We start from the raw sequence: 26,816 nt of genomic DNA, 5'->3' as shown, positions 1-26,816 counted from the left end.
TAAATAAAAGTTTTATTCTTTTAAAGGTTTTTATTCTTGCTGAATAAAAAAAAGTAATTTCTAAACCCCACATTTTTTAAATGGAAGTATTTTTTTAAAACATGAGCATATTTACAGCCATATTTTATATGGAATATTATGGAAAATTTAATAATATAAATTTTTAATTCATGTTTAATTCACTGTTCCAACGTTCAAGGACACTTTACAATCAATAAGATTAAAATAAAAATAAAATAAACAAATAAATAAACCTACTGTATATAATTAAAATTATATAGCATTTTTGTGAAAGCTCAAAAGCTATAATACAAACATTTTAAAATATTTTTAAATACATTTGAGTCATTTTTGAAGCTGAAAAGCCGAACTGTCAATTCACTGAAATTAGCATTCTATATAAGATTTTGAGTATAATTAAAATGACAAAATTTTTTGAGGTGAATTAATCCTTTAAGGATATGGTTAACTGCAAATGTTGTTTATTTAAGTGAAAGAATGCAGATGTTCCAGAATTTAAAAAATGGAACTGAAAGTTTGAATCTTATTATTATTATTATTTTAAAGAACTCTGTTAGTACACACAAAAACACATTTCCTCCAGAGCTGAATAGAACCACATCGTAGCAGAAGTCTTTGTTATGCTTACGCTCCTCGCCGTACAGTTTCTGCACGAGTCCTGGCCGATGTAACGTCCGCGGGCAAACACGCTTCACAGGGACTTAATGAATTCAGGTGGCAGAGATGATAAACCGCGTCTGCCACACTTTGGAGTGTGCAGATAAATTGTTTAGGCTGCTCTGTTCTAGTGCAGCAAAACAGTGACTTTGACCCTCAGATGGCAGCTTGACCTTCAAAGTTAATTATGCAAAATAACATATCAAATTACCAAAAAAAAAAAAAAAAAAAAAAAGAGGGGTAAAAAACAACAACCAAGCTTTCTTTATCACAAAAGACGACATCATGTTGCCAGAGGGAATGGACGGATCTAATTGCTTAGGAAGGAAAAAAAACAACAGAGCAACTATTCCTGATGTTAATTATTGTTTTTTCTCTTTCACTAATTGCAATTATTCAGTAAATTAACTTTGCCTGCCATTTGTTCATTTGGCAAACAGGGGATTAAATAAATGATATGACAGCATGGGACTGAAACAAAGGACAAAAAACTGAACTTTCTTCAACGCTTGAGGCAAAGCCACATATGGCTGGTTATCTACAACCATTTACTGTGCCTTATCAAATATGCAGCATTTGTACATTAAAATAAACAGTACAAGCAATAAATGCGTGTGAAGTAGTTTTAAATTAGTTTTGCCTACAGTCAAGGTCACATGAAAGTAATGCTAATGAATAAGCTACATGAGTATTAATGCAAACAGCATGTTTTGTTGTTATACAGATTGAGAGCAGAGTCAAAATCATTTTCTCTAGAAAAAGGTTTACATTTGAGTTAATCTGGAATCAGTTACAGGGGATGGATTTACTCTTTGGGTTGGCATCCAAAAAATGAGTGGACCTATGGGCAAAATGAAAATTTATATACAAAATAAAAAACTTTGATGAATAGCTGTTGTCTTACATTAGCTAGTGTGCCTGTGCCACCACTGACTACACAGAATAACATGCCTGGTTGATCAAAACAAATTATAACTAATGCAAAACCAGTATTCAGCCTTATACCAATTCATATTCTGGTATATATAATATAAATATTTGACTTTTTTCATTCATATAATCAAAATATGTATTAAAGGTTAGATTGTGTAAATGTGAAATGAAATTGAGTGCCTGAACTGCAGAAACAACGCTGTTGGAGATACTCCTGAAACCAGTTACCTTACAGCAGATGACTGTCCAATAGTCCAATAAACCACAGAGACCTTGTGAACTCTTGACTGTATCTACAGTAACATGACCCTCAGCCAACCAAGACCTTTGCAATTTACGCTGAGCAAGAGTAAATTTAGCTTCCAGTAGTCAAGTGAAGCTCGCTGTGAAGTATGCAGTGATAAATGTGAAACTCTGTATGCCGCCAGAACTGATTTGTCTTTTAAAGATATAGTTTTAATAAGTATAAAAAATATTGTGAAAAATTATGGGCATTAAAAAGGATGTCACTGTTTTAAATGTAGTAATAAGCTCGAAACATTTCATATTAATAAAGAAATAAAATATAAATGTAAAATTTAATAATAATAATAAATTATTATTATTATTTTTTAATTTTGTGTGAGTATTATTATTTTTACATACCATACACATATAAATGATATACATTTTTGTGTATTACATGCACATGTATATAATTAAAAAAATCTAAAAGTTAAATATGCTACAATGTTAAAATTAAATTATTTATACAATACAAAATAACAATTTTAAAATGTGATTATCAGCATTTACATTATTAACATACTGACGTACATATATATTTTATGTGTGTTATATGTAATATTACAATTTAAAAAATCTAAATATTAATGTTAAAAAAGATTATATAAGATCAACATTGTACATATCAACATTTACATCATATACTGTACATATGTATGATTTAAATGTATATTTTATTTGTATATTATATGTAAATATAATACCGTTTTAAAAATCTAAACATTAATGTTAAATATAACAATATATTAAATATACCTCCCTATATCTATCTATCTATGCTAATAATATATACTTACATAAATAAAAGATATTAAAGGGGTAATATGATGCTGCTAAAAAGAACATTATTTTGTGTATTTGGTGTAATGAAATGTGTTTATGCAGTTTAAGGTTAAAAAACACATTATTTTCGACATACTGTACATTGTTTCTCCTTCATGCCCCGCCTTCAGAAACGCGTCAATTTTTACAAGGCTCATCGTTCTGAAAAGCGAGGTGTGCTGTGATTGGCCAGCTATTCAGCGCGTTGTGATTGGCCGAATGCCTCAAGCATGAGACGGAAATGTTACGCCTCTTAACATATTGTGAATTATTGTGCATTATATATACTTCTCACAAATTTTACATCTTGCCTGAGCTAAATCTGGACAAATAAATAAATAAATAAAAATAGCTTCTTTGCAGTATGACGTATTCTACAATTGATGTGCCATGGAAAAATTTTCAGCCTTTAGTATAGAAAACAATGAACAGAAAGTAGAAATTTTACTCACTCGTAGAAGGTAGTCCAACCGTCTTCATTGCTTTTTGTGGCCAGCAGACCTGAGCTTCCATGATAAGTCATCATGGCAAGCTCTTGACCCTGGGCAGCAACACTCTTCAGTGCATTATTGGTTCCAATGGTGAACCAGAACGTCTGGCCATCAGGACCCATCAGCCAGAGCGGCAATCCTGTTGTGTCTCTACGTATGGTCACTTTGTTCTTATTCTTGTCCACGATGCTGCTCAGGTCGCCTTCACCAGAGTAGGTGAAGTTGTACAGGTGGTCTCCAGTGGTCAGGCTCTGAGTGTAGATGTGACTCCCGTTCACGTCAAACAGGTAGAGTTCGTCATCGATGGGCGAGGAAACCTCATACATGTTGAGCGGGTTGAGGAACGCTTTGTTCCTTCTGACATATCGGATGCGTATGTTACCCAGGTCGGCGATGAAGAGTTCTCCATCGGGTGAAACAGCTAATGAAGAGGGTGCGTTTAGCTTGGCATCTTTGGCGTAGCCGTCGTCGCCCGAGTAGCAGTCGCAGTTAGCATCGTTCTTGCAGTCGCAGCCACTGGGGGCGCCAGCGAGCAGAGAGATCTCTCCATTGGTTGAGACCTGACGGACTCGGTTGATCTTCTTCTCATCTGACTCGGAGATGTAAAGCAAGCCATTATGGGAGATGGCAAGAGCATTGGCAGATTCCAAGGTGGCGTGGATGGCGATTTTACTGACCAGGAAGTGATCCAGGCCGGGTACCTGGCAGTGCATTGGCCTTCCTGCTACAATCCTCACTTGATGGTTCTCTGAGATCTGCAGAACTACGTTGTTGTCCAGAACATAAAGCGAATTGTCCATCGGGCTCACCGCCAGATCAGTGGGCCATTCTAAACGCACCTATAGGAGACAGGGAGAAAATACACTGTTATACTGTGACATTTGTGAATTTGTGAATGTGACTTTATGTGTGTGAATTTGAATATGAATTTATTTTACTTGTTAGGTTTGGAAACACATTTGCCTTCGGAAGAAGCAATTACAGAGAATGTAAATGTAAAAAAAAAAAAAAAAAAAAAAAAATCTAAATTCAAATTCAAGAAAAAGTCCAAACACAAACAAAGTAACTTAATCACACACACACACACACACACACACACACACACACACACACACACACACACACACACACACACACACACACACACACACACACACACACACACACACACACACACACACATAATCTAATTTTAAATCCATCAATATTTGCTTTTGGCATACTCAAAAGACTGTGAATAAAAAAAAATAAAAAAAAGATCACAATTTAAAATGTAACAATATTTGCTATTGGTATAAAAACACCCTCTTTATGGCATGTTTTGTTATTAATAATAATAATAATAATAATACATGCCATAACATTTCTTAATCAAGTCCTCTTTGTGGCATGTTTTATTGATGATGATGATGAAGATGATGATGATGATCTGTACACCTACATATTTTTCATTTTAAAATTTAGATTTTGATATATTTAAAAATAGATAAATTGTGATCTATCTTAAGTTTTTTTTAAGCTACATCCTCTATCACAGACACAGTCTCTGTTGCCTGTTGTAAAGGTTCTTTTAAAAACTCTTAATATACTCCTAAATAAATACTCTCAAATAATACATTTGACTGAGAAATACTTGATGTCTGTTGTTGGCAGAAACTTTTATTTTAAAGAAATAGTTATTATAATAGTTACATTTCTGTTTGTAGAGTGAGTGTTGCACTTTTTTTTCTAAAGAGGAGGAAGTGAAAACTGAAATGCCAGATGCTACATTAATAATGGAAAAGCAAATACGAGAAAAAAAAAAGTTTGAATAGGTCACAATTGCCGCAGAAGACAAACAGTTCTTGAGTTGAGGCTGCTTTATCTGATAAACATGAAAGTTAAAAAGGGAAGTTGAAATGTTGCTAAGAAGCAGGAGAGAAAAAGTGAGTCAAATGATCAGATTAAACCACAGACTCTCAAAAAAACTATACTTGCACCTCCACACAGATGTCTTTTTCTAGCTTTGGCTTATTAATTTCATAATGGAAAGCGACTGCAGCAGGGGAACAGGACCTTTGAAACAAAACGTGGCACACGTATCAAACAAGACCTGCTGCCTCCTGCTTGGCTGACTAAATAATGACTTATTGTTCTGAAAATAATACAGCAGGCTTTTAACATAGAAATGATTGAATCTGGTGAATTTGCACAGACCCTCTCTTCACTAGGGGACCGTAATCACTCTCTTAGGGGCCGAGTGTGAAGTGTCTTATTTCAATAGTGTTCTTGGCACGCTAACAAGGCTGGTTGATTAAAAGATGCTTTTAATGCACTCTGAGAATAGACAAAAAGCTACCAAGCTGAGCTTAATATTAAAAGTATTACATAAAATTCGCAAACTATACTAATCTGTAGACGTCGACGGGGACATGTTGGTTTTTATGGAGAAATGAGAAAAGCTATGTTTAAAGTTTGCTGACTTTCTCATAATAGATTCCTAAATGTGACTGTTTATAATTGAAGAGACAGAAACATTATGCTGACATTTTCATCAGAGACTCAAGCAAGCAGATGTGGCATTTAAATTAAAAAAAAGAAAAGAAAAGAAATGACTACATCAACATGACTACAACTTCATTTTACAGACTTAGTCACTTAATATTAAAGATCATAATATAGCATTAATACTTATTACTTCTTGATACTACCTGATAATTCAAAATACCTGGCAAATGGAGTTATGGGTAATATTTCTCATTAAGTAGATGGCTATTGAATACAAAGTGCTTACTAATTCTTAAAAGCTGCATATGTGAAAAAACATGCATAATGCAACAATAAATACAGTGTTGTGCATTTCAAACAGAATTATGATATAATAATAAGTGCTGTCAAATGATTAATTGCGATTAATCACATCTGACATAAAAGTCTTTGTTTACATACTGTAATATATGTGTGTGAACTGTGTATATAAATACACACAAATACAGTTTATATTTTGAAAATATTGACATGTATTTACAAGTATATATTTACATTCATATAATTTATATTATATATAAATATATTTAAAATATAAACATAACTTTTAAAAAATATATATACATGCATGTGTGTACATGTATATATACATAATAAATATACACAGTACACACACATATATTACAGCATGTAAAAAAAAAACTTTTATTTTGGATGCAATTAATCATGATTAATCATTTGACAGCACTAATAATAATGCCATATGATATTATAATGCATCGTTACATTTTTTGTCCATTAAACAAAACAAAACAACAAAAAATTGCATTTTATTATAATTAATTTTAACCCAAGTCTGTGTAAATGTAAATTTTTGGTATGATCAAATAACTAGTAAAAAAAAAAAAAAAAAAAAAAATCAAACTGAATAAAATACAAAAAAAATGTAATTAAGCATTAATTAAAAAACAACAACAAAAACTGACATTACAACAAAAATAAAATAAAATAAAATAAAATAAAATAATCTCCAAAGTGGAGGCACTTTCATACACTGTGGTATTTCATACAAACAAAAACCTAGATAATCCTAGAACATCAGATACATGAGATAACAAAATGCATTGGATAAAAACTTCAAAATTGCAATGGCCCTGCGGAACTAGAAACTGTTAAAAAAGTAGGGACAAAACATATTATAGTTGATCTCACAAGTGCAAGGATTTCAGTATCCTGAAGATCCTGGACTGTCTGATAAGTCCTCAACAACATAAAACATAGCACTCAATACACCATTCTGCCCTCATTCCTGGAAATGATGCCCGCACCCAGAGCTGATCTATATCAAACTGCCTCCTGGACGCTGGTCTGCAGTAATCTATTGGCCACAGCCACTGCCATGGCTAAAGTAGCACCACGCATTGATTTTAAGATATGATTAAGTCACAGTAAGACCTGAAGAAAGAAGACTCTCACTGCCTAACTGAGTCACCGTGTTCTGTTCAATATCGGTCAGTGATATCTCCCCAGAGCTGAAACCTACAACACACACACACGACATGATATCGAGATTTCTTATCACGGCAAAGTGATACAAATAATAAGGCATCATGCAGCAGCAGAACAGAAGTGGAGTTGGTGATGGACAGGTTTAACCGAAACCAAATGCCAATTTAAACCAATCACTGAAGGAACGAGAAAAGTTACCCAGTAACTTATCAAGACGTCAGTGAAAGAACATCATCTGGAAAGCATTGCATTTGGTTTACAGTGCAATATGTGTGTACAAATCTAATAAACATCTTAAGAGTCTAAACCAAGGCTTTTCAAAGTTTTTAATGTCAAGTAGCCCCAAATATGATTTGAGAAGGACTCCCTTCCCAAAATATATAACAAAATATAACTCTAAAACATTATTATTATTTTCTTGGACCACTTCAGGAAAAAACAAACAATAAGAACTGCAAAAACATTTAAATATTGTTGAGAAATCCCTCTAGGAAACTTTTTTTTTTGCAATGTTAAATGTGATTTCCTTAAGTAGGAAAAGCTTCTTTTTGTCTTGCAACAACACTGCCAATAACCAATCAGATTTTAAGGTTAGGTACAGGGTCCAACCAATCAGAGTTAGGGATTATAGCATTCTAACCCACCAATCACTTTCATCCAATTTCCAGGGTAGGTTTAGTATTTAGGATATGATTAGATGACGACTTATTACAAATTTTATTTCAGGCCCATAAAGGATGTTCATTTCAGGAATCCTTGGCTTTTTGCAGCATATTGCATGGAACCAAAAAAAAAAAAAACCCCAAAAAAAGACAAATAAGACATTTTCCAGATGAAAACGCACTCAAAGAACAGATGTCTTGATGTTTTTGTGCTTTCAGGGTAATTCTTTGTTTATTAAATCAATTTTCTTCGGAACAGTGGCGATTAAATATTCAGCGCCTGTGTGTGTGTGTGTGTGTGGGGGGGGGGTGATTTGATACCTCTGTGAGTGATAGACAGGATGTATCATCTCTATTTCTCCATCTACTCACACTTTCACACACTAACAGAGTGAGAGAGAGAATAAACTGCTCACACCCTCGTAAATCCAACACCAGAACAGCTGCCGTTAAATCCTTCAACATACGCTGAAGCACGCGTAATGAGAACACGCAGGCTTGACCTTGTCCGAAAGCACGTAAGCCAGCTTGCATCTTAAACAGCCTTTTCAAAATACAGTCCTTACTGCAACATTTCTTATCAATTTTGATTCACGTCATAAAAAGGAAAACAATCGCTCGCTTAGTTTGAAGTCATGCTGTTTTGGAGCAGCCGTTACTGTAGATATCAGGGTTGCGCACCATTTAAATTCCAATCAAATTTCTGAGGAAGCAAACCGGATGCAGAGTTGAACTTTCGCTAAGCTCTGCCCACCTTAAACTCTTTAGTTATTATCGACACTACAATGAGCTGAATCAATAAGTAAATGAATAACATCCTCAAGCTCTAAACTACTCAAGATTTTTGTTTTTGAAAAAAGCAAGAATGCATTCATCAAAGTGACTGTGGAGACATTTATAATGTTACATAAGATTTCTATTTCAAATACATATCGTTCTTTAGAACATTCTTTTCATCAACGCATCCTGAAAAAACTTTAAAATAGCACTGTTTATAACTTTTTTTAAGTAATATTTGTCGAGCAGCAAATCAGCATATTATAATGATTTCTGAAGGATCATGTTCTGCCATCACAGAAATGAATGACATTTTCAAATGTATTCAAATTGAAAACAGTCCTATTAATATTTCACAATATTACTGTATTTTTGATCCAATAAATGAAGCCTTGGTGACCATAAGAGATTTATTTGAAAAACTTTTATCCAAACATAACTTGTATCCTCTCTGCATACACTGTGTCACTATTATAAGACTTATTTTGGATAATATTCTATAATATTATGTTCTATAGTATTATTATTAGTGCTGTCAAATGATTAATTGCAGGTTAATTGCATCCAAAATAAAAGTTTTTGTTTACATAATATATGTGTGTGTGTACTGTATAAATATTTATTTTTTAGGGTTAATTGAATATATATATATAATCACATCCAAAATAAAAGTTTTTGTTTACATAATATATGTATGTGTACAGGGGTATATTTATTATGTATATATAAATACACACACATAAAAAATATATATTTAAAAAAAAAAAAAAATAAAAAAAAAATATATATTTATATTCTTATAATGCATATTATATATACAATATATTTAATATATAACATAACATATTCTTCTTAAATATATACATGCATGTGTGTGTATTCATATATACATAATAAATATACACAGTATACACACATATATTATGTAAACAAAACTTTTATTTTGGATGTGATTAATCGTGATTAATCATTTGCCAGCCCTAATATATATATATATATATATATATATATATATATATATATATATATATATATATATATATATATATATATATATATATATATATATACACACCCATGCATGTGTATATTTAAGAATAATGTGTTATGTTTATATATTAAATATTTTCATATATAATATAAATTATATGAATATAAATATATACACATGTAAATATTTTCAAAATATATACTGTGTGTGTGTATTTATATACACATAATAAATATACACAGTAGATATATTAAACTTTTATTTTGAATGCTATTAATCGCAATATTAATATATAATAATATGTAAACACACATATACTATTATAGTCTTACTGTACACTAAACAAGTCTAAAACCTGAACATATGGTGGGTGGCAACAGTCAAATTCATATTTATTTTTCATTTTAATTTGAGGAAAGACAATTAAAATGGAACAAAATAAACATTTTACAAGGAGTATACAATCAAATCCCAATAATTTTTCTCCTTTTTTTTTTAATTCTGAATTTTGCCGAACCCCAGTTGTAAATCCCTGAATAGCATACCAAAAATAACCATCACTGAAGTAAAAAGACATTTAAATACTCTCATTCCTCCAAGAATGTGCTGTTATCACCATATTTACACGTTCACCAGGGGATGAGGAGAAAATTTATTCCAGAAACCAATGTAAGAGTTGAGAAGAAACATTCTTGCCAAGTCTCAAATTCATAGCGCTCGTGCAGGGTGCCTGCGCTGCCCAAAAGGCAAACAAATTTGGAATATAATGCGAGGTGTGCTCTGAATGCAAGATCTGAATAGTAAGTGGAAAGGAATGAAGCCATCACAGAATTGAAGCTTCCAAGGGGGGCTTATTGGAAGCGGAGATATCGGGACCTAAAGAGCATCACATGTTAATGAACTCAGTACCCCGCACCAAAAAATATGATATTTTTTCTCGGATCTAGGTGAGAATTGGCAGGCGGTGTATGAGAGGGAGGAAACAGGCTTCAGATGAGCCCTCAAAAGTGTGGCAGCAGCAGGCTTAAGTAATGCGGCGGCGTGTTTGATGCAGTGAGCGTGTGCTGCACATGCATTTTTAATGGATGCTTTTTACTGTCTGAGTGTCTTTGGCAGAAGCTGGTGTGATTTGTCATCATTGAGGCTGGGACTGCAGTGGTCTTTCTGTGAGTGTGTGTGTGTGTATGTGTTTCAGGCTAGAAAGGTTTTCTCTGTGGTGCAGCTGGAGGTCGTCTCCCCAGTGATCCATGTCCTCTCAGCAAAATAAAGCCTCTCAGTCAGGCGGGAGAGGCATTATTGAGCAAACCGTAAGCTGGACAGGTATACAGTATGCAAGCAAAATCAGAAGCTTGAATACAATTCATGTGTTGGACTACAGCGTGTTTTTTTTCTTTCTTTCTCATTTCATTCGATTTATGATCTTTATTCTGTGGTTTTGAAGAATCATCAAAGATGAGACTATAAAAACATGTATCAAATTTCATTGGTTGTAAGGTTAATCCCACAAAAACTGTCAAGAATTTACCTGGCCTCATAAGTAAAAAAACAAAAAACAAAAAACAAAAAAATTATAAAAAGAAAATGAAGCATTTTTTTAAATGATATTTTCCCATGCATTACATAACGTGTAGTGTAAATATAATGTAAATGAAATGTAAATTACAGTAAGGTATGTTGACAGTTGTGCTGATTAATATTTTTTTGTTGAAACCATTTATATATATATTAAGCAGCACAACTGTCAACACTGATATGTGTCTTGAGTAGCACATAATATTAATATGATTTCTCAAGGATTATGTTACACTGAAGATTGGAGTAATGGCTGCTAATAAACTTGCTCTATCATCACAGGAATAAATTACATTTTAAAATACATTCAAATAGAGAACTCTTCTTTTAAATTGTTATAATATTTCATAATATCATATTTTTTACAGTATTTCTGATCAATAAAACATTCTTGCAGACCGGGTGAGCATAAAAGGCCAGAACTTTTGAATTGTATATCAATACTTAATGTAAATATATCAATGAGTCAGAGGTTCCACATTACTTTAGCAAAGGTTAACAAATTCCCATTACTGTAATATGAAGAGAAAAAAAAAACTTTTATTACTATAATGCACAAAAATAATGATGGATATTTGAATTTAAAACTCAATAGAATGTATAACTAAACATAATTCATGTTCATTTTATTAATAAAAAGAATTCACTATGATTTTCCTCTGTATTTTTTTAAACTGCAGCAATGAGAAATTGCTTTACCGCAGCAACATTGACTCACTGATAATTTGTATTTGATAAATGTCTGCCGTTACCACTCTACATATACCTGGATACTGACATTTTCAAGCGATGTCTTACACTGTCATGTCAAGATTTGAAAATTGCTGTTTAAAAAATAAATAAATAAATTGTCCATGCTGGAAGTCCGACTTCCTGTGTAGTTCCATTGCACTTTTCCAATAAGGATGCTATAGCATAGACTTTATGAGTTCAGTACAACAACTGAGTGATTACACTGCATTGATATTTAATAATTCTAATCAGTCACTGAACATTTCAGTTTGCTACATCCAAAACATAAAATTGGGTAATGAAATATAATGAAGATGTTTACTATACAATCAAGGCAAAAGCTTACTGCAGTCAACTATATTTTCTTTGTCATTATAACCGCAGGTATTGTTGATTGTCTTGACACTGGGAGAACGTTGCAGGCAAAATGAAGCAAAGGAAAACCAAAGCAGCCTAAAAAGCTCCAGGTCTGGACCTCTAGGGCTGTGTCACATCCCAAAATGATACTTTAGAGATGGCAGTCAGCGCAGCGTCCTTGCCTGGGGTGACGGTTAACATTTGGATTGGTTAACAGCGCCTAGGGTGACGAGAGAGTGCATGTCTCTGTGAGCATGTATACGAGCATGTTTTTGGGATGGAGGGAGCAGCGCTGTCACTCAGGTTGTAGGTCAGCTTGAAACTGGGTTTCATAGGCCTGCAGCTGTAGGCAGCATCTGGGTTACTGGGACCCAAGGGAGCACAAAGACCCCTGACCTGCCCTGAAGAGATGTCAGCTACAACCCTTCACCCTCAGTAAGGCTGACATGATGACTACACTGAACATGGTGGCAGAACAGTATAGTCATGCTGGCCTATCACAAATCCTGCCATAAACTGACCTTTATAAAGAGGCGCGATGGGTGAGAAAGCCGCAGAAGGAACACAAGAAGGCTACCCACCTGCGAGATGTCCATCACTGAGTCACAGCTCAGGGGTCGTGCTGAGGTCAAGTCGTTGAAGCCCAGCAGGGTGGATATGATACCGTTCTGATCGATGCGGCGGATCATGGTGCCGTCTACAAAGAAGATCACGCCATACTTATCCACAGTAATACCTGGAGACAAGAGACAGAAAAAAGGAATGGATCTTTCCCGAGAGGACTGAATAATCTTAGATGATCAACAATTAGTTGAATTACATAGCTGTAATCCAAACGCTACATAGCTATCAAGAAGACGAATTTGAGACACAAATCTAAATAAATAAATAAATAATTTTTAAAAAACATAGTTACCTATAGAAAATTAAGCATATTTTTGTAACACCACATACTTTATATTTACAACATAATTTAATTACAATACAATTCTCATTACCATAATTCAAAAAATACAAAAAAAAATAAAAAAAATCACAGAAAGTTTCAGATTCAAACAAAACAAACAAAAACAAAAACAAAAACAAAAAACAAACAAAAAACAAACAAAAACAAAACAAAACAAAAAAACACAAAAAAGCAAAGCAAAACAGAATAAAACAAATCAAAACAGGAACAACAGGAAGCTGCGTATATGCTAAGTGCTTGTTAAAATTTGGAATGATAAATAAAGTTGGAATGATATAGTGATAACTGTAAGGACGGAATGGAATGCATATCTCTCAGCATCAACGTGCTCAATAGGAAGCCAGAAGTCTGATAAAAAATACATGTGTTAAATTCATTATTTATGTCTGAGAAACAACAACCAGGCATTGAGCATCCTGGGGAAAAGAGATGCGTGTGGTGCTGTTCAAGCTATTTAAGAGCATGTGAATCATTTCAACATCACTGCGGATGACAAAGGGAAACGTGACGCTGGGTATGTCATCTTTCATTTGCATTTTATAATGCAACGATAATCACCGCTTCAGTCACAAATGTTTCTTTACTCCCAAATGATGGAAAACAGACTAGGAAATGCCATTATATTATTGCTTTGTGTTGGTGAAAATAGAAGGAAACATTAATTGCAGCCTCCACAAGATTCCCCTCAGAGCGCTGCATATGCTACACTAGGAGAATGGGTGCTCTTTATACTGGAAAATTGACAAGCGTATGCAAACCACAGGTCTTGCTATCAATTTCATGCTGTGGTTTTGGGGTTTGCTCTGAATTTGTTGCTTAGGGCTTGTACTGGTACAAACATATGGAGGAAACTCATTTTGGAGAGAGTATGTGCGGCTGAAGCAAAAAAGCCAAAATTGCTTACAGCATCTTTAATTTAAAGGAATTTGCTCATAGCCTAATGGGAATGATGGGAAAATTGAACCAGTAATGCCAAAATCGCTGTCTGTTTCTGAAATAAATCAACACTGTTATTCAGATACTGTATATAAAGGTTTACCTCTAGGGTTGGTAAGTGTGGCCTCCACAGCTTTGCCTCCATCGCCGCAGAGAGTCTCATCGTAGGGTAGACACTGATCGCCTGTGCCGGCCACCAGCTCTAGATTCTTTGCCACATCCTTCACTGTGTTCAGAGATTTGACTTTAAACACCTTCCTGCTGCTGGTGTCCGAAAGGTACAGAGCCTCCGAAACAGGACTAGTAGCCAGATAATATTTGTGTGCAGGACTATTGCTGTAAAAATCAAACAAAGAAAAACAATTAGTTTGTGTAAAGTATTTATTCGTAAGATTTGTTTGAGATTTCAGATTTGGTAACACTTTATTTTTAAGGTGTCTTTGTTACACGTTATAAAAACAATATATTATGCATAATTACATGCAAGTAACCCTAAGCCAAACCCTAACCATATAAGTAAGTACATGTAGCCAAATAATATTACTCAGCACTTAAATGTATAATTACACTGTAACAAGGACACCTTAAAATAAAGTTTAACCCAGATTTTAAAATTCATAAAATGTATTCATATGATATGTAAATGTAATTATAATCCAGTAAAGCAATTAAAAATAACAGCAGGCTTTTGAAACATTTCGACATTTTAACATGTGAATCGTGTATCATGTTTAAATCCATGCATTACAAACAGCCTCAGAGAATTTTCTAGTGAGGGTTTATGTACTCTGCAAATAAGAATCAAGGGTTGACAGATCCACTGCCATAGCTTGAGACATCTCTGCCATGTCCTTTTCGCATCAATCTTTTACTGTATGCATTTACTCTCATTCCAAATATAGAAACGCATGTAGTGTGTGTAAAGCCTGTGGTTAATGCAGTCGGCCCAGCATCTAATGTGCTGCCAGTTCGCATTTAAATAGGTACGCTACCAACTCCCCTAAAGGGAAACTTTCTTCTGAAGACGCATGTGGTCTAGAGCCGTTATCTAAACACATTACGTATTCCTGGAGCAAAAATGGCCCACAGGCTGAAAAAACAGTCCATTACATGGTAAAGCTGGACAGTCAGAGTCATCCCTCACAACAACACAGGGGGTTAAAGAACACGAAAGCCCAACAAAATGGCTCCAATCAGGCTAGAGAGGGTCTCACCAGTGGAACCCCCCCCCCCCCCCCCTCCAATCTGGAGGCAACGTCCTGAGTTTGCTCTCTATAGTGTACTAATCTGAGAAAACGATAAAAAGGCTAGGCACCTGGACTGCAATTTTACACTTTTCAAGTTGATTTGTGATTTTCTCTAATTATACTGTAGCTCTGCTGATGCTACATCTGTGGTCAAAGTCTGCTTGTGGTGAAATGTGGATGACTTGCACAGGTTAGTGCTAGATCATAAAGGATGTTCGCCTAAAAATGTTGATTTAACATGTGTTTCAGAAAAGGTGGAAATCATAATGTTCAACTCGTGATAAATGTGAAAATGTGTGAATATTCAGCGGTTGTTCATGACAGAAGAAAAAAATGTGTGAAACCTTCTCGCTTTTCTGGAATAGTGTCTTCCTGGAGGGGTTAATTGTTTTTGAACAAAGTGAGAAAGGTCACATCACGAGAACAAAAATGTTAAGTGAAAAGCATTCTTCATAAGATGACTAGCCAGCACATGCTATCATATCACATCATATCTGCCAGAAAATATCACTGCTTACAGCCAACTTCTGTTTAGCCTTTAAAACCTTGAATAAAAATTTAAGTGGGAAAGGTCATTCAAGACAGCAAAAACATTAATTGAACAATTTATTCTTTGTGAAAAGTGCCACTTGGTTGATAAGATTGTGTTAGTATGCTAGTCATAACTAGCCAATGTAAATGCTATGTGACACACAACCAACTTGGATCCAGATTTAAAACCTGAGAAAGTGAAAAAAGGTCAAAATATTGAGAACAAAATGTTATGTGAAAAGCATTCTTCATGCTTGCGCTGTGACACATGCCTGCTATAAACCATTGTTGCTAACAACCAACTTGTCAGAGGATAAACAACTAGAACTTAAAGTGAGAAAGGTTAAAGCAATTGAGTGAAAATGTTAAGTGAAAAATATTCTTTGTATAAAGTGGCAGTCCTTGCATTACAGGGGTAGTTCTCTCAAGATAACTAGCCACAGCAAATGCTACGACACTGCTAAATACCATCATTGCTAACATCCAATTTGTCTGAAGATTAGCATTCAAAACCTTACAAAGTTAGAAAGGTCACTGCAAGAGTACAAAAACATTCAGGGACAGGCATTCTTCGTAAGATGACTAGCCTAAGCAAATGCTACAACACATATCCGCCAAATACCACCATCTCTAAAAACCAACTCCATATTAAAAAACCTACCAAGGTGAAAAAAGCGGACACCAAGAGAATAAAAGCATTAAGTGAAAATATTTGCTGCAGAAGAGTCACACCACTTAACCATGGTTTTATTGTAGTAAAAGTGTAGTAACCATGTTTTTTTGGTGTATTGATTACCATTTGTATAACCACAGTTTTACTACAAATACCATGGTTAAACTATGGTTAGTGTAGCAAAACCATGGTTAATTTGTGGTTGCCGTGGTTTAACTATACTGACTATGGTTTTCTGGTTTTATTTGTAGTAAAACCATGGTTAACTTTTATAAGGGACCTGTAGGTCTACTCTAGAGATGACTCGCTACAGTGAATGTTATGATACACATCTGCCAAACCATCTTTGCTAACTCCTAATTTTTCTAAGGGTCAGCATTTAAAACTGAAGAGTTAAAGGCCACTGCAACAGATCAAACACATTCAGTATTCTTCATAAAATTACATTTGCCATCATTACTAACAACCGGCCTGTCTCAGGATCCACATTCAAAATCTTACGAGGTTGGTAAGGTTGCAGCAATAGAACAAAAATGTTAAGTTGGTAAGGCTAGGTTAGACATTACTAGCCATAACAAATTCTATAACCCACATTTGCCAAATAACATCATATTCAACACCTAACCTGTCCTCGGATCAGCATTCAAAACCAATTAAACAAATCTGAAACATGTTCCCCTGAAACTCTGTGGCTGTTAGTGCCAAATCCCAGTGGCCCAATGCGAGAGTGTGGAAAGGAAAAGCGGCAGGTCTGCAGCATTGTCAACTTCGATCTATTATTCAGACCGACAACTGACCTTCCAGAAGATCGCTGGAAACAGGCTGCTTCGGTTGACCTGGGGCTTGGCATGTCACTGTGTGGTTGCTGACCATGCTGAATGATGTCCTCGGTTTAGAAAGAAGGTAAAATGGATTTGTCAAGAAAAATCTCAATCCCATTCTGCAAGGGGGGCGTGACCCTTCGGGTAGATGCTTTTCAGTCCCAGCAGTCTCGGTGTTGTACAATGTGTTATTGGAGGCATGCAGCATTGTGCTTTCTGTGATGAGGAGAACACCCTGACCTTCATAGGCTCCATCTATATTCAACAACTAAAGCCGGTCTGGGGTGGATAATTGGATTTTTCAGCATGTTGCTGTGACGATGGAGGTGAGCGACTCTTGTGGAAAGGGGGTCAGTGGGTATGTCAGAGAGATCATATTCTCTCATCTGTTTGCACATACATAAACACTGAGATGCCTTTATTTGTTTTCACACAACAGTGATGACTGTTCTTTTCTGGTTGCAAATATGATTTTGGCCTTTTCAGCAGTCATTTCTACAAAGGTATATTTCTAAAATGAATTATTGGAACATGTTCCGGTAAGTGATTTAGCCCGAAGCACAACTTTTACAATCAAAATAACAACACAAACCTGGTTCAAGGCTGATAATACAAAACAGCACCTACAAAAACACTACAAAGCATTTAGCGGCCCTTAGGACAGAAACCAACTCTGAGAGAAACATGACAGTTTGATGGACACAAATGCATGAGATCATTTTTGAGGGCGAAGCAGGGGAATTCAACCTTTTTCCTGGAGGGTCACAGCTCTGCAGAGTTTAAGTTGCATTCACACCATTTCGAATTTACCGTAATTCCGAGATGACAATACGTGATGTTCTACTAGGAGTCGTTCCGACTTCAGGGAATAGGGTATATCTGGGAATAGGGATTTTAAGCAACAGCCACTGATGGAATGGCAACAGCATTCTGCCGTTGTTTTGCGCATATGCGACTGTTACAGTTACTTTGTGACATTCTACTGTAACCATCTACAACAGGATAAATGCTGGTTTGCTGTAGTTGTTACAATGTGACAGATTAGGCAGGTAAATGTTACGTTTTATGGTACATAACATTGTAATTGCATCAGTATACGATTCTATCATTAGTCTTTTATTTAATCTCTGTTGATGTGTTTTAAACTTAAGCTAATTTTAACAATTTTCTTTTGTTTGTACAAAGATATGCCTGCTGTTGGCAACAACACCTCAGGTAGCACTGAGACTAGAGCTGATGTGATGCGAACAATGTCAGTATTGCCTAAACATCCTCCTCGTGATCCATCATTTGTACTGCCACATTGAGCCGTCTTGTTTACGGTTGCTTAATGATTTTTACGCTCTGGGTTTAAAAGTGGCGGTGTTTAAAAGTTTGCTTCCAGTCATCTTAGCCGTTCCATTTGCAGCTGTTGTTTAAAAACCCTAATGTTCTGAGAGATACAACTTGGACCACGTGACCGGTATACCACCTGAACACATCATCAGATTTATTTAGGCACTACTTAAGCGCTACAACCAGCGCTTAAGTACGTGAACAGCAAAGTGGAAAACTAAGTGGAGCCTGAGTAGAACGTCACATGTTGTCATCTTGGAATTACGGTAATTATGACATGGCGTGAACGCAGCTTTAGTTCTAATCCTAATTAAGCACACCTGAACCTATTAATCAAGGACTTCAGGCTTACTAAAAACTTTCAAGCAGACGTGTTGGGGACGGTTGGACATCCTCGTTCTGAAGTACAGCTGGTCTCTAAAATGTTCATTGATCAACAGATGCCTATATGACAGAGCATGTTGAAGGTTCTTCTTGGTGGCATGACAAGAGTGTCAATTTTGTAGCCTTTTGTTTTCCTTCCCTTCATCCCTGGAATGCATCATCCCAATTGAAATAAACTGACTTGCAGTGATTGTCTTTTGTAGCATAGTGCATTGGTTCCCAACCACATTCCTGGAGGCCCCCCCCAACACTGCAAGTTTTCCATGTCTCCTTAATCAAACACACCTGATTCAGATCATCAGTGTTGGGGGTCCTCCAGGAACATGGTTTGGAACCACTGGCCTAGTGTACAATCTACTGTGTTAATGCTCAGCTATCAATGCAAATATGCAGTAAACAGTATTTAGCCATTTACCGCAGCATTGCACATGTGCACATATCTAATAGTGACATGATGTGTGATGCCACCCCTTGTCTTGATGGAATTTTCCACAGGAAAGTCACGACCTGAGGATGCAGGGTTAAACGGAGACTTCATCATGAAGGATTGCATTTTTGAAGCTCGCAGGTGTCCTGAATTTACCCAACCTCTCGCCAAGAACCCACTCATATCCTGTCAGTCATACCTGAGCATCATACTGTTAGCTGTCACACTGCTGCCTGTCAAAACCCACAGCTGGTTTTGCCATGCATCCCATATTAAGGGTTCATAGCACCACAGGGAGGTTGTGTGTTATATTTGAAAGCTTAGATCGAAGTTGGATGACTGATGCTTTTTTTTCCTCGATACCACGCTGCCATTTGTCAAATTAAACATGTTAACGAACTGTGTATTCAGATCCGACGGCGCTTTGAATGTGTAATTTGTCATCGGGTGAAATATCATGCTGTATTGTGGGTAATGCAGCATGGGTACTTCTAATGGGGAGGGGTGGGTAATTTTATTCTTTAAGGAAGCCGAGTCCCCTGAGGGTGAGAAATATTTAAAACGCTGATACCGGGCTTATGCTAAGCTGGTAACCGCTTTTCCATCATCCTGTCTGACATTTCAAATGATGTGCCCTGACTCTGGTTTCCTTAACGTACACAATTCTTTAAGCATTTTTTCTGTTGCAGTAACCCACTTTGAGAGTTTACCCATGCGTCAAACTGGTCTCCATTGATCTACAGCACTATTTCAAAGCTCAGTCGTAGCACTGCCCGTTTTATTGCTATCCGGAGAGGATGTGTTTTAATGCACTCTTTAGTACGCCTTCATTTATGAAAAAACACATTCTGTGCATTCCACAGGCGGCCACAAAAGCAACTGTACATCAAAAAAAGACTGCATAGAGTATTTAGCTGAAATTCATTCATCATAATAAATGGTAGACTCTTTAGAAGAGCTCTTACCTATGTCTGAAATCTTTATTTCTGTATTTATCGAGAGCAGCGTGAAAAGAAGAAAGTGGGAAAATAGGTTAGCTCAAAGAGTTAGTACATAATTCATGCATTAATATACAGAGAAAAGGTTAGAGTGGTAAAATAATACTACTACTATAGTTCTACAAGCATATCTACTGTATTCATAATGAATAGAAATGATTCCCTCATAGCACACATACTGTACTTATGTAGCCTAGGCCAGTGATTCTTAACTGGTGTGTCACAAGACGAAATGGGTCACAGGTCTAATGTGGAAAAACAAAACTAAAAACAAAATGTTATATTATACACTATTTTATTATATGGTACAGTCTTGCAACAACACTTAATCCAGTGTAAACACTGAGTCCTGAAGCAAAACCAGAGAGCGTCTGGCCTAGATGTCTATTTTCTGAATTTTATCTAGAAATTTAATTTATAAAGAGTTTGTTCGTTCTCAATTCATCTCTAAAACGCATCCAGGTGGATGCTGTGGCTTGTAAAGTATAAAATGCAAATTTACTCTTTAAAAGATTTACCAGATGACTATGCCCAATTATTAATTGACACTTTCCAAATGATTTGTTCTTTAACAGACATCTTGAAGATGTATGTGTGCTTATCGGGTTCGAAGAAAAGATGAAGGAAATTTTAGCAGGGTTCATATTCATTCTATACATTTCTGAGCAATAGCAATTACATTTAAACAAATACTGTAGTTAACCCCCCCCCCAAAAAGGAAAATTCTGTCATCATCTATTCTCTTCTGTGGAACAAATCCAACGCAGTCTTTGCAATCATTAAAAACAGACAGGTTTAGAATGATGGTAAGTAACCAACAATAAAATATTCCTTTTTGGGTAAACTATTTCTTTAAAAGTAAAAGGCCAGTAACATTAATCCTGTTCTACAAGTAGATACTCCAAGTACTGATAGTCAGATACCTTTTGGTTTTTGAGCAACTTATCTAACAGGATGTAGAAAGCTACTTGTCATTTTGGTGGGTATGCGAATGCTTGTGTATCTATGCACATGCAGAATGCCAAACCTGAGCTCTAAGACACTCGTAACATTTCCCGTGGTGAAGATCCGACGGAGGTAGTTGAAATCCCCCACATACAGACTACCATCTGACCCACAGGCTAAAGCTACAGGTGCAAGCAGCTTATTTCCGTCCGCCAGCCCGTTGCAGCTTGGACAGGAGATACTGCGCCTTCGCCCGTTACCCATGATGCTTCCGATGACAGGGGGCTGCTGGGAAATGAAGATGTTCTCGCCGTTACCCTTGTGCAGGATACCTGAGTGCCAAAGAAAGAGACGTCATAAGTATTTTGTCCATTCATTCAGAGCAGCCTTCGCTCTGTAGTAAATCAACAGGTTTTATCGGATATGAGAAGTGGAGGTTTTAAAGCTGATTCAATTCTGCTCAAATTTAATGACATTAAATGTATTTGTATGGAGCTTTTCTCTGTCACAGAGCTATGGGACAGCTGCTGGCGCTTGAGAAAGGATTTCGCTAAATAACCAGCAGGATCGAGATGTGCTAAACGGAACTGAATTCATTTATCGAAAGGAGTTATTTTTCACTTGCACAGCCAGATGCTTCTGTACAGAACCCAGCTAAGTGAAGGTTCACAGTCACAGCATGAAAGACAACTTCCTCTTATTATCAGTATCACAGTCAATCTGAATCTCCACGGCATGCCTCAATGAATCTCCAGCGCTGAACAGCTCACCGCAAACGCCATTCAAAAGTGGCAGAGTGGCAGAGTTTGCAAAACTCAATTTTCAGTGATTTTCATTGTGCGCTGTTTTCTCCCTGAGCACCTGTTGAATCGTGCTGTGTTTTGAGAGATGCTAAATAACAGCGTTTCGAGTCTGTCCATGCTGATTGGCTGGAAATGCAGGTGGGTTTACTGGAGCTGATGCAAAGGCTTATTCTCATCAAGCTTGAAAATTCACTGCAAATTTCACTTGAGTCGTGTAAAAGGCTTTCAATTGAAACAATGCATTTCCTTCAAGCTTCAAAGCATATCTGACAATTTTGGAATAAATTGACCTGCTTGTAAAGGTTTTAGAAAAAAAAAAAAAATTACTGATCAGTCACATATCAGCTTTTGCACCCAAAAGTATTCATGATAAATGTGGAGCTGTTTTTACAAAGCCTGACATTTATTTATTTTTTTTGTCTGAAATACCTTTTTTTTTTTTTGGCAGCAATTAAATTTTACATGAGTGTGATTAAGTTTCATTCAGGTGTAAAAACTTTTCGTAGAGCCTGTTTTGCACTGTGTGAATAATTTGATGTTGAAAATTACCGGGTTGAGTTTGGAGCCAAGGAGAAGCAATTAAACAGAGGACATTACAACAAGTGCAAACGAAATGGTAGCAAATTCACTTGGGAAAAGAAAGGGTAAGAGAGAGTTGACACTTGAAGAATTGGAGCAAATTTTACTGCAAGTCCTCATGGTGACATCATTGGGTTTTAGTGACAGACCAAGCTGCCACCTGCGCTCCTAACACTTGTGCTGAAAGTGCGCCTCATTTACTGAGATAAGTGTGCCTGTGCTCTGGCAAAAAGACTACTTGACAGGAACTGAACGGAGCAGTTTACGCAATCACTGATTTCAGAGACAATTCAGCACCAGTAGGAAAATTGACCTGTTCAACTCCAATAAGGTCCTGTCATACAGATATCACCACTGAACTGACTTGAGCTGAATTATGACACTATTGTTTTCTGTAGAGCTGCTAATAGCTGAATTGAACTTTTCATAATTGACTGTTGTTTTCCTGTTTATTAATTTGAAGCAGCTTTGAATCTGTATTGTATAAAGTGCTATACTGTATGAATTCATGTGATAACATCTGGTCACAGTCCAAGGTGTGTCCAAGTTCAGTCTTCTCAAGCAACAAATGTTTGTCTTCAGCAAGTAGTGAACATTTCTGCGAATTTCCACAAAGGAAAAACTCTACAAATCGAATCAATAATAAGCAACTGTGTGTCTGTAAGCAAATTAATATCTTTCATGTTTCTATATGTACTAGCTCACCACTTTGGATGTTTAGAGCATGATGTTTGTCCACGCTCCAGCCGCCCAGGTTGGATGCAGTGGTTTCGTATCCTTGCAGGACGGCTGTTCGCTTCTCCCAGAGGATCAGATCCGGACAGGATTCATACTCGAAGCCCACTGACACTAGCAGGAGTGAATTAGAAACACATTTGAACTTGAGTGACAACAGCTCTGAGAAATGAGACACTGACAACTTCATTCCCCACTTACCGAAAGCCTCAGACAGCCCATAAACCTTCTGGCTGTAGACATCTGCCTTGTCCCAGACGAAGTCGTAGGAGAGGTTGGGTGCAGCTGAGAACCACTTCCTGAAGAGCCTTCCCTCGACGGCCACCATGAGGTGCACCTTCATCAGACTGAACGGGATGGTGGAGTGGGTCAGGGTGATGCGCAGGAGGGACTTATACCCCGACGTCCGGCTGCTCAGGTAACTCAAACGCACATCTGTGCCTGGGATCCGCACTTCCTCCTGGAGGGTCTGGAGAGAGAGAGGTGAAAATGTTCATATTAGTCACAAGAAAACAGAGCAAACAGTAACAAATTTGCTAATTTTGTGGGGAATGCACCCTGCTGAGAAGTGTTTGCATTATTTAGCATCTCCGGTATATACGCAAATGAGAATGAATTAATTTTTTCACAGCAGACGTTTTATTTTACAGTGCAAAAAAAAAAAAAAGTAATTATTGGGTGAATCTAGGGCATATTTCACCTCAAAGAGAAAGAAAAAAGTTTGTATATATATATATATATATATATATATATATAATAATATATTATATATTATATGTGTATATATATATATATATGTATATGTGTATATATATATATATATGTATATGTGTATATATATATATATATATGTATATGTGTATATATATATATGTATATATATATATACGTGTATATATATATATATATATATATATATATATATATAGATTATATATATATATATATATATAAATCTTTTATTAAAAAAAAAAAAAAAAAAAACTCTAAATATACACTACTTCAAAAGTTTGGGGTTGAAAAGTTTTTGTTTCTGAAGAAATCTCTTGGCTCACCAAGGCTACATTTATTTGATCAAAAATACATTAAAAACTGTAATATTGTTAAGTATTATTACAATTTACAAGACTTGGTTTCTATTTTAATACATATTTTTAATACATATTTTAAAATATAAGTCATTCCTGTGATATATATATATATATAAATAAAATGCACTTAAATATTGCACATAATATTACTTAAATTAATTTTATAATATTTTTTTTTTAATTACTTTAAGTGCATATTACATTTGCACTTACATATTGTTGCTCTTTTGTTAGTTTTGATTGCTTCTATTGTCCCGAGGATTTGTAAGTTGCTAAGGATAAAAGCATCTGCTAAATGACTAAATGTAAATATATATTATTATATTATATTATATTATATTATATTATATTATTTTATTATATTATACACATTGTTTTTGTCATTCTTTGACCAGTATGTGGATAAGTCCAAAAATAATAAATAAAAAAAATAAAAAATTCCCCCCCTTGATTTTGGGTCGAAATGTGACCCAGAAACCTTCAAATTACTCAACTATCATAACAAGTGAACAAATTACTCAGTGTAAAGCAATGCATATGTCTAGGTCACACAGGCATCATTAACAACACCTTCGTTTTTGCACAGGAAGTCAGCTCGGAGACTTAGTGGCTCAGAGGTTTCTCATTGCTCACTGCAGAGCTCTCATTAACACTCAGCGTATCGCTCCTTTATCACAGTTAAGCACAAAGCTGACCAATAAACACAGCCGATCGTTACTGCATCAATAAACACTGATAAGAAAAGCTCCTCCATAGACATTTCCGTTTGTAAACCTGTAAAAACTCTGTGTGTGTGTGTAGATGTGTATGAATAAACAGCCTGAAGAATTGGGATGGGACAGATTTGTGCCGATATTAATAGCCCAGACAGCACAATGCATGTGAGGCTGACTCATTTATCTTGTTAACCAAAGAAGACGACAAAATAATTAGGAAGGTGGCATACAGGTACAAGCAGAGCTTTCAGTACTCAAACAAACACACACGCACACATATATGTGCATAATACAAAATATTAGCTATAGGATAAAATGAAACTAACATCAACATACCCTCACACACAAAACCTATATGACAGTAAACCCAAGTCCAAAACACAGATATTTTTTTCAAGCACCGACTGTGAAGCACCTCCAGGAGTCAGACTCAAAAAGCTTCCATGCTGTTTTTGACTAAATGTAATTATAGTTCTTCAGAAAATGTCTGGCGTAGTAAATTGGACTGTGTATCTCTGCCCAATTACACACAGGAGATAAAATCACAGGACTGCCACCCGAGACAGATCCTCCTACGTTCCCTTCTGATGTACATTTCCCAATATATGCCCCTGCTGTCTATCAGAACATCATTACCAACCAGCACTCGTCTGGGATCAATTGTGGCAAATTACCACGTTTTTTTCAACTGTCTGAGACAGCCGTAGAATTTTGAACGGTCTGTAACTGTCAGACTAAACAAGAATCAGACTGTTTAAAAACATTATTCTTAAAAGTTAAAATGAAGACATAAATATAGTAAAACAAAAACAAAAAACAAGCTTTTTAAATACACAAAATGGCACTGAAAATGTAATTAAAGTCACAATAAAACTGAAAAAGCAACAGAGCTATTGTGACGTACATCTGAGTGAAACAGATTATTTGAAAAAAATAAAGGGTGGGACTTTATCCATTGGTTGTTGATTAGATCAGAATGGTAAGAAGAATAGTATGAAAAGAGGTGGCGTTTAAGAGGCCAAAATAACAGAAAAATCTAGAGGTCTGTCATTTACTGGAATTAAGAAGTACAAAAGGTAAAGTTAAAAAAGAAATGCATGTCAGCGCTGATAGCCTTGTGGGAAGCATGCTGACATACAGCGCCGTTTCGCTACGAGTGACTTGAGCTTGAATCCCGGCTGGAGTACCTTTTACCGATCCTGCCCCCCACTTCAATTCCTGTCAACTCTGAACTGTCCTATCATCATAAAGTCAAAATCGTGAAAAAAATAAATAAAACAAATGTATGTATGTATAAATCATCTACAGTAAGATCAATAACATGGATTTAAAACTTTAAATTTTCATTTCATG

The 26,816-nt window shown here is 35.7% G+C and overlaps 1 protein-coding gene across 12 annotated transcripts in view; it reads right to left on the bottom strand.

Moving 5' to 3' along the window:
• Window positions 1-26,816, bottom strand: part of LOC109064829 (teneurin-4) — a 208,012-nt gene that overhangs the window by 27,089 nt on the left and 154,107 nt on the right. For 9 of the 12 annotated variants that reach the window (XM_042739124.1, XM_042739127.1, XM_042739122.1 and 6 more), the window contains 7 exons: window positions 23,858-24,125; window positions 23,627-23,770; window positions 21,622-21,871; window positions 20,562-20,582; window positions 14,282-14,514; window positions 12,857-13,011; window positions 3,171-4,048 (listed from right to left, as the gene is read on the bottom strand). In XM_042739124.1, coding sequence (XP_042595058.1) covers window positions 3,171-4,048; window positions 12,857-13,011; window positions 14,282-14,514; window positions 20,562-20,582; window positions 21,622-21,871; window positions 23,627-23,770; window positions 23,858-24,125 — 1,949 coding nt within the window. The remainder of the gene's footprint in view (window positions 1-3,170; window positions 4,049-12,856; window positions 13,012-14,281; window positions 14,515-20,561; window positions 20,583-21,621; window positions 21,872-23,626; window positions 23,771-23,857; window positions 24,126-26,816) is intronic. The other 3 variants (XM_042739123.1, XM_042739126.1, XM_042739132.1) reach the window with 1 other exon arrangement.

Source organism: Cyprinus carpio, chromosome B15, assembly GCF_018340385.1.
Source record: "Cyprinus carpio isolate SPL01 chromosome B15, ASM1834038v1, whole genome shotgun sequence".
Lineage (NCBI taxonomy): Eukaryota > Metazoa > Chordata > Actinopteri > Cypriniformes > Cyprinidae > Cyprinus > Cyprinus carpio.
This window is presented reverse-complemented; position numbering and strand designations above follow the sequence as displayed.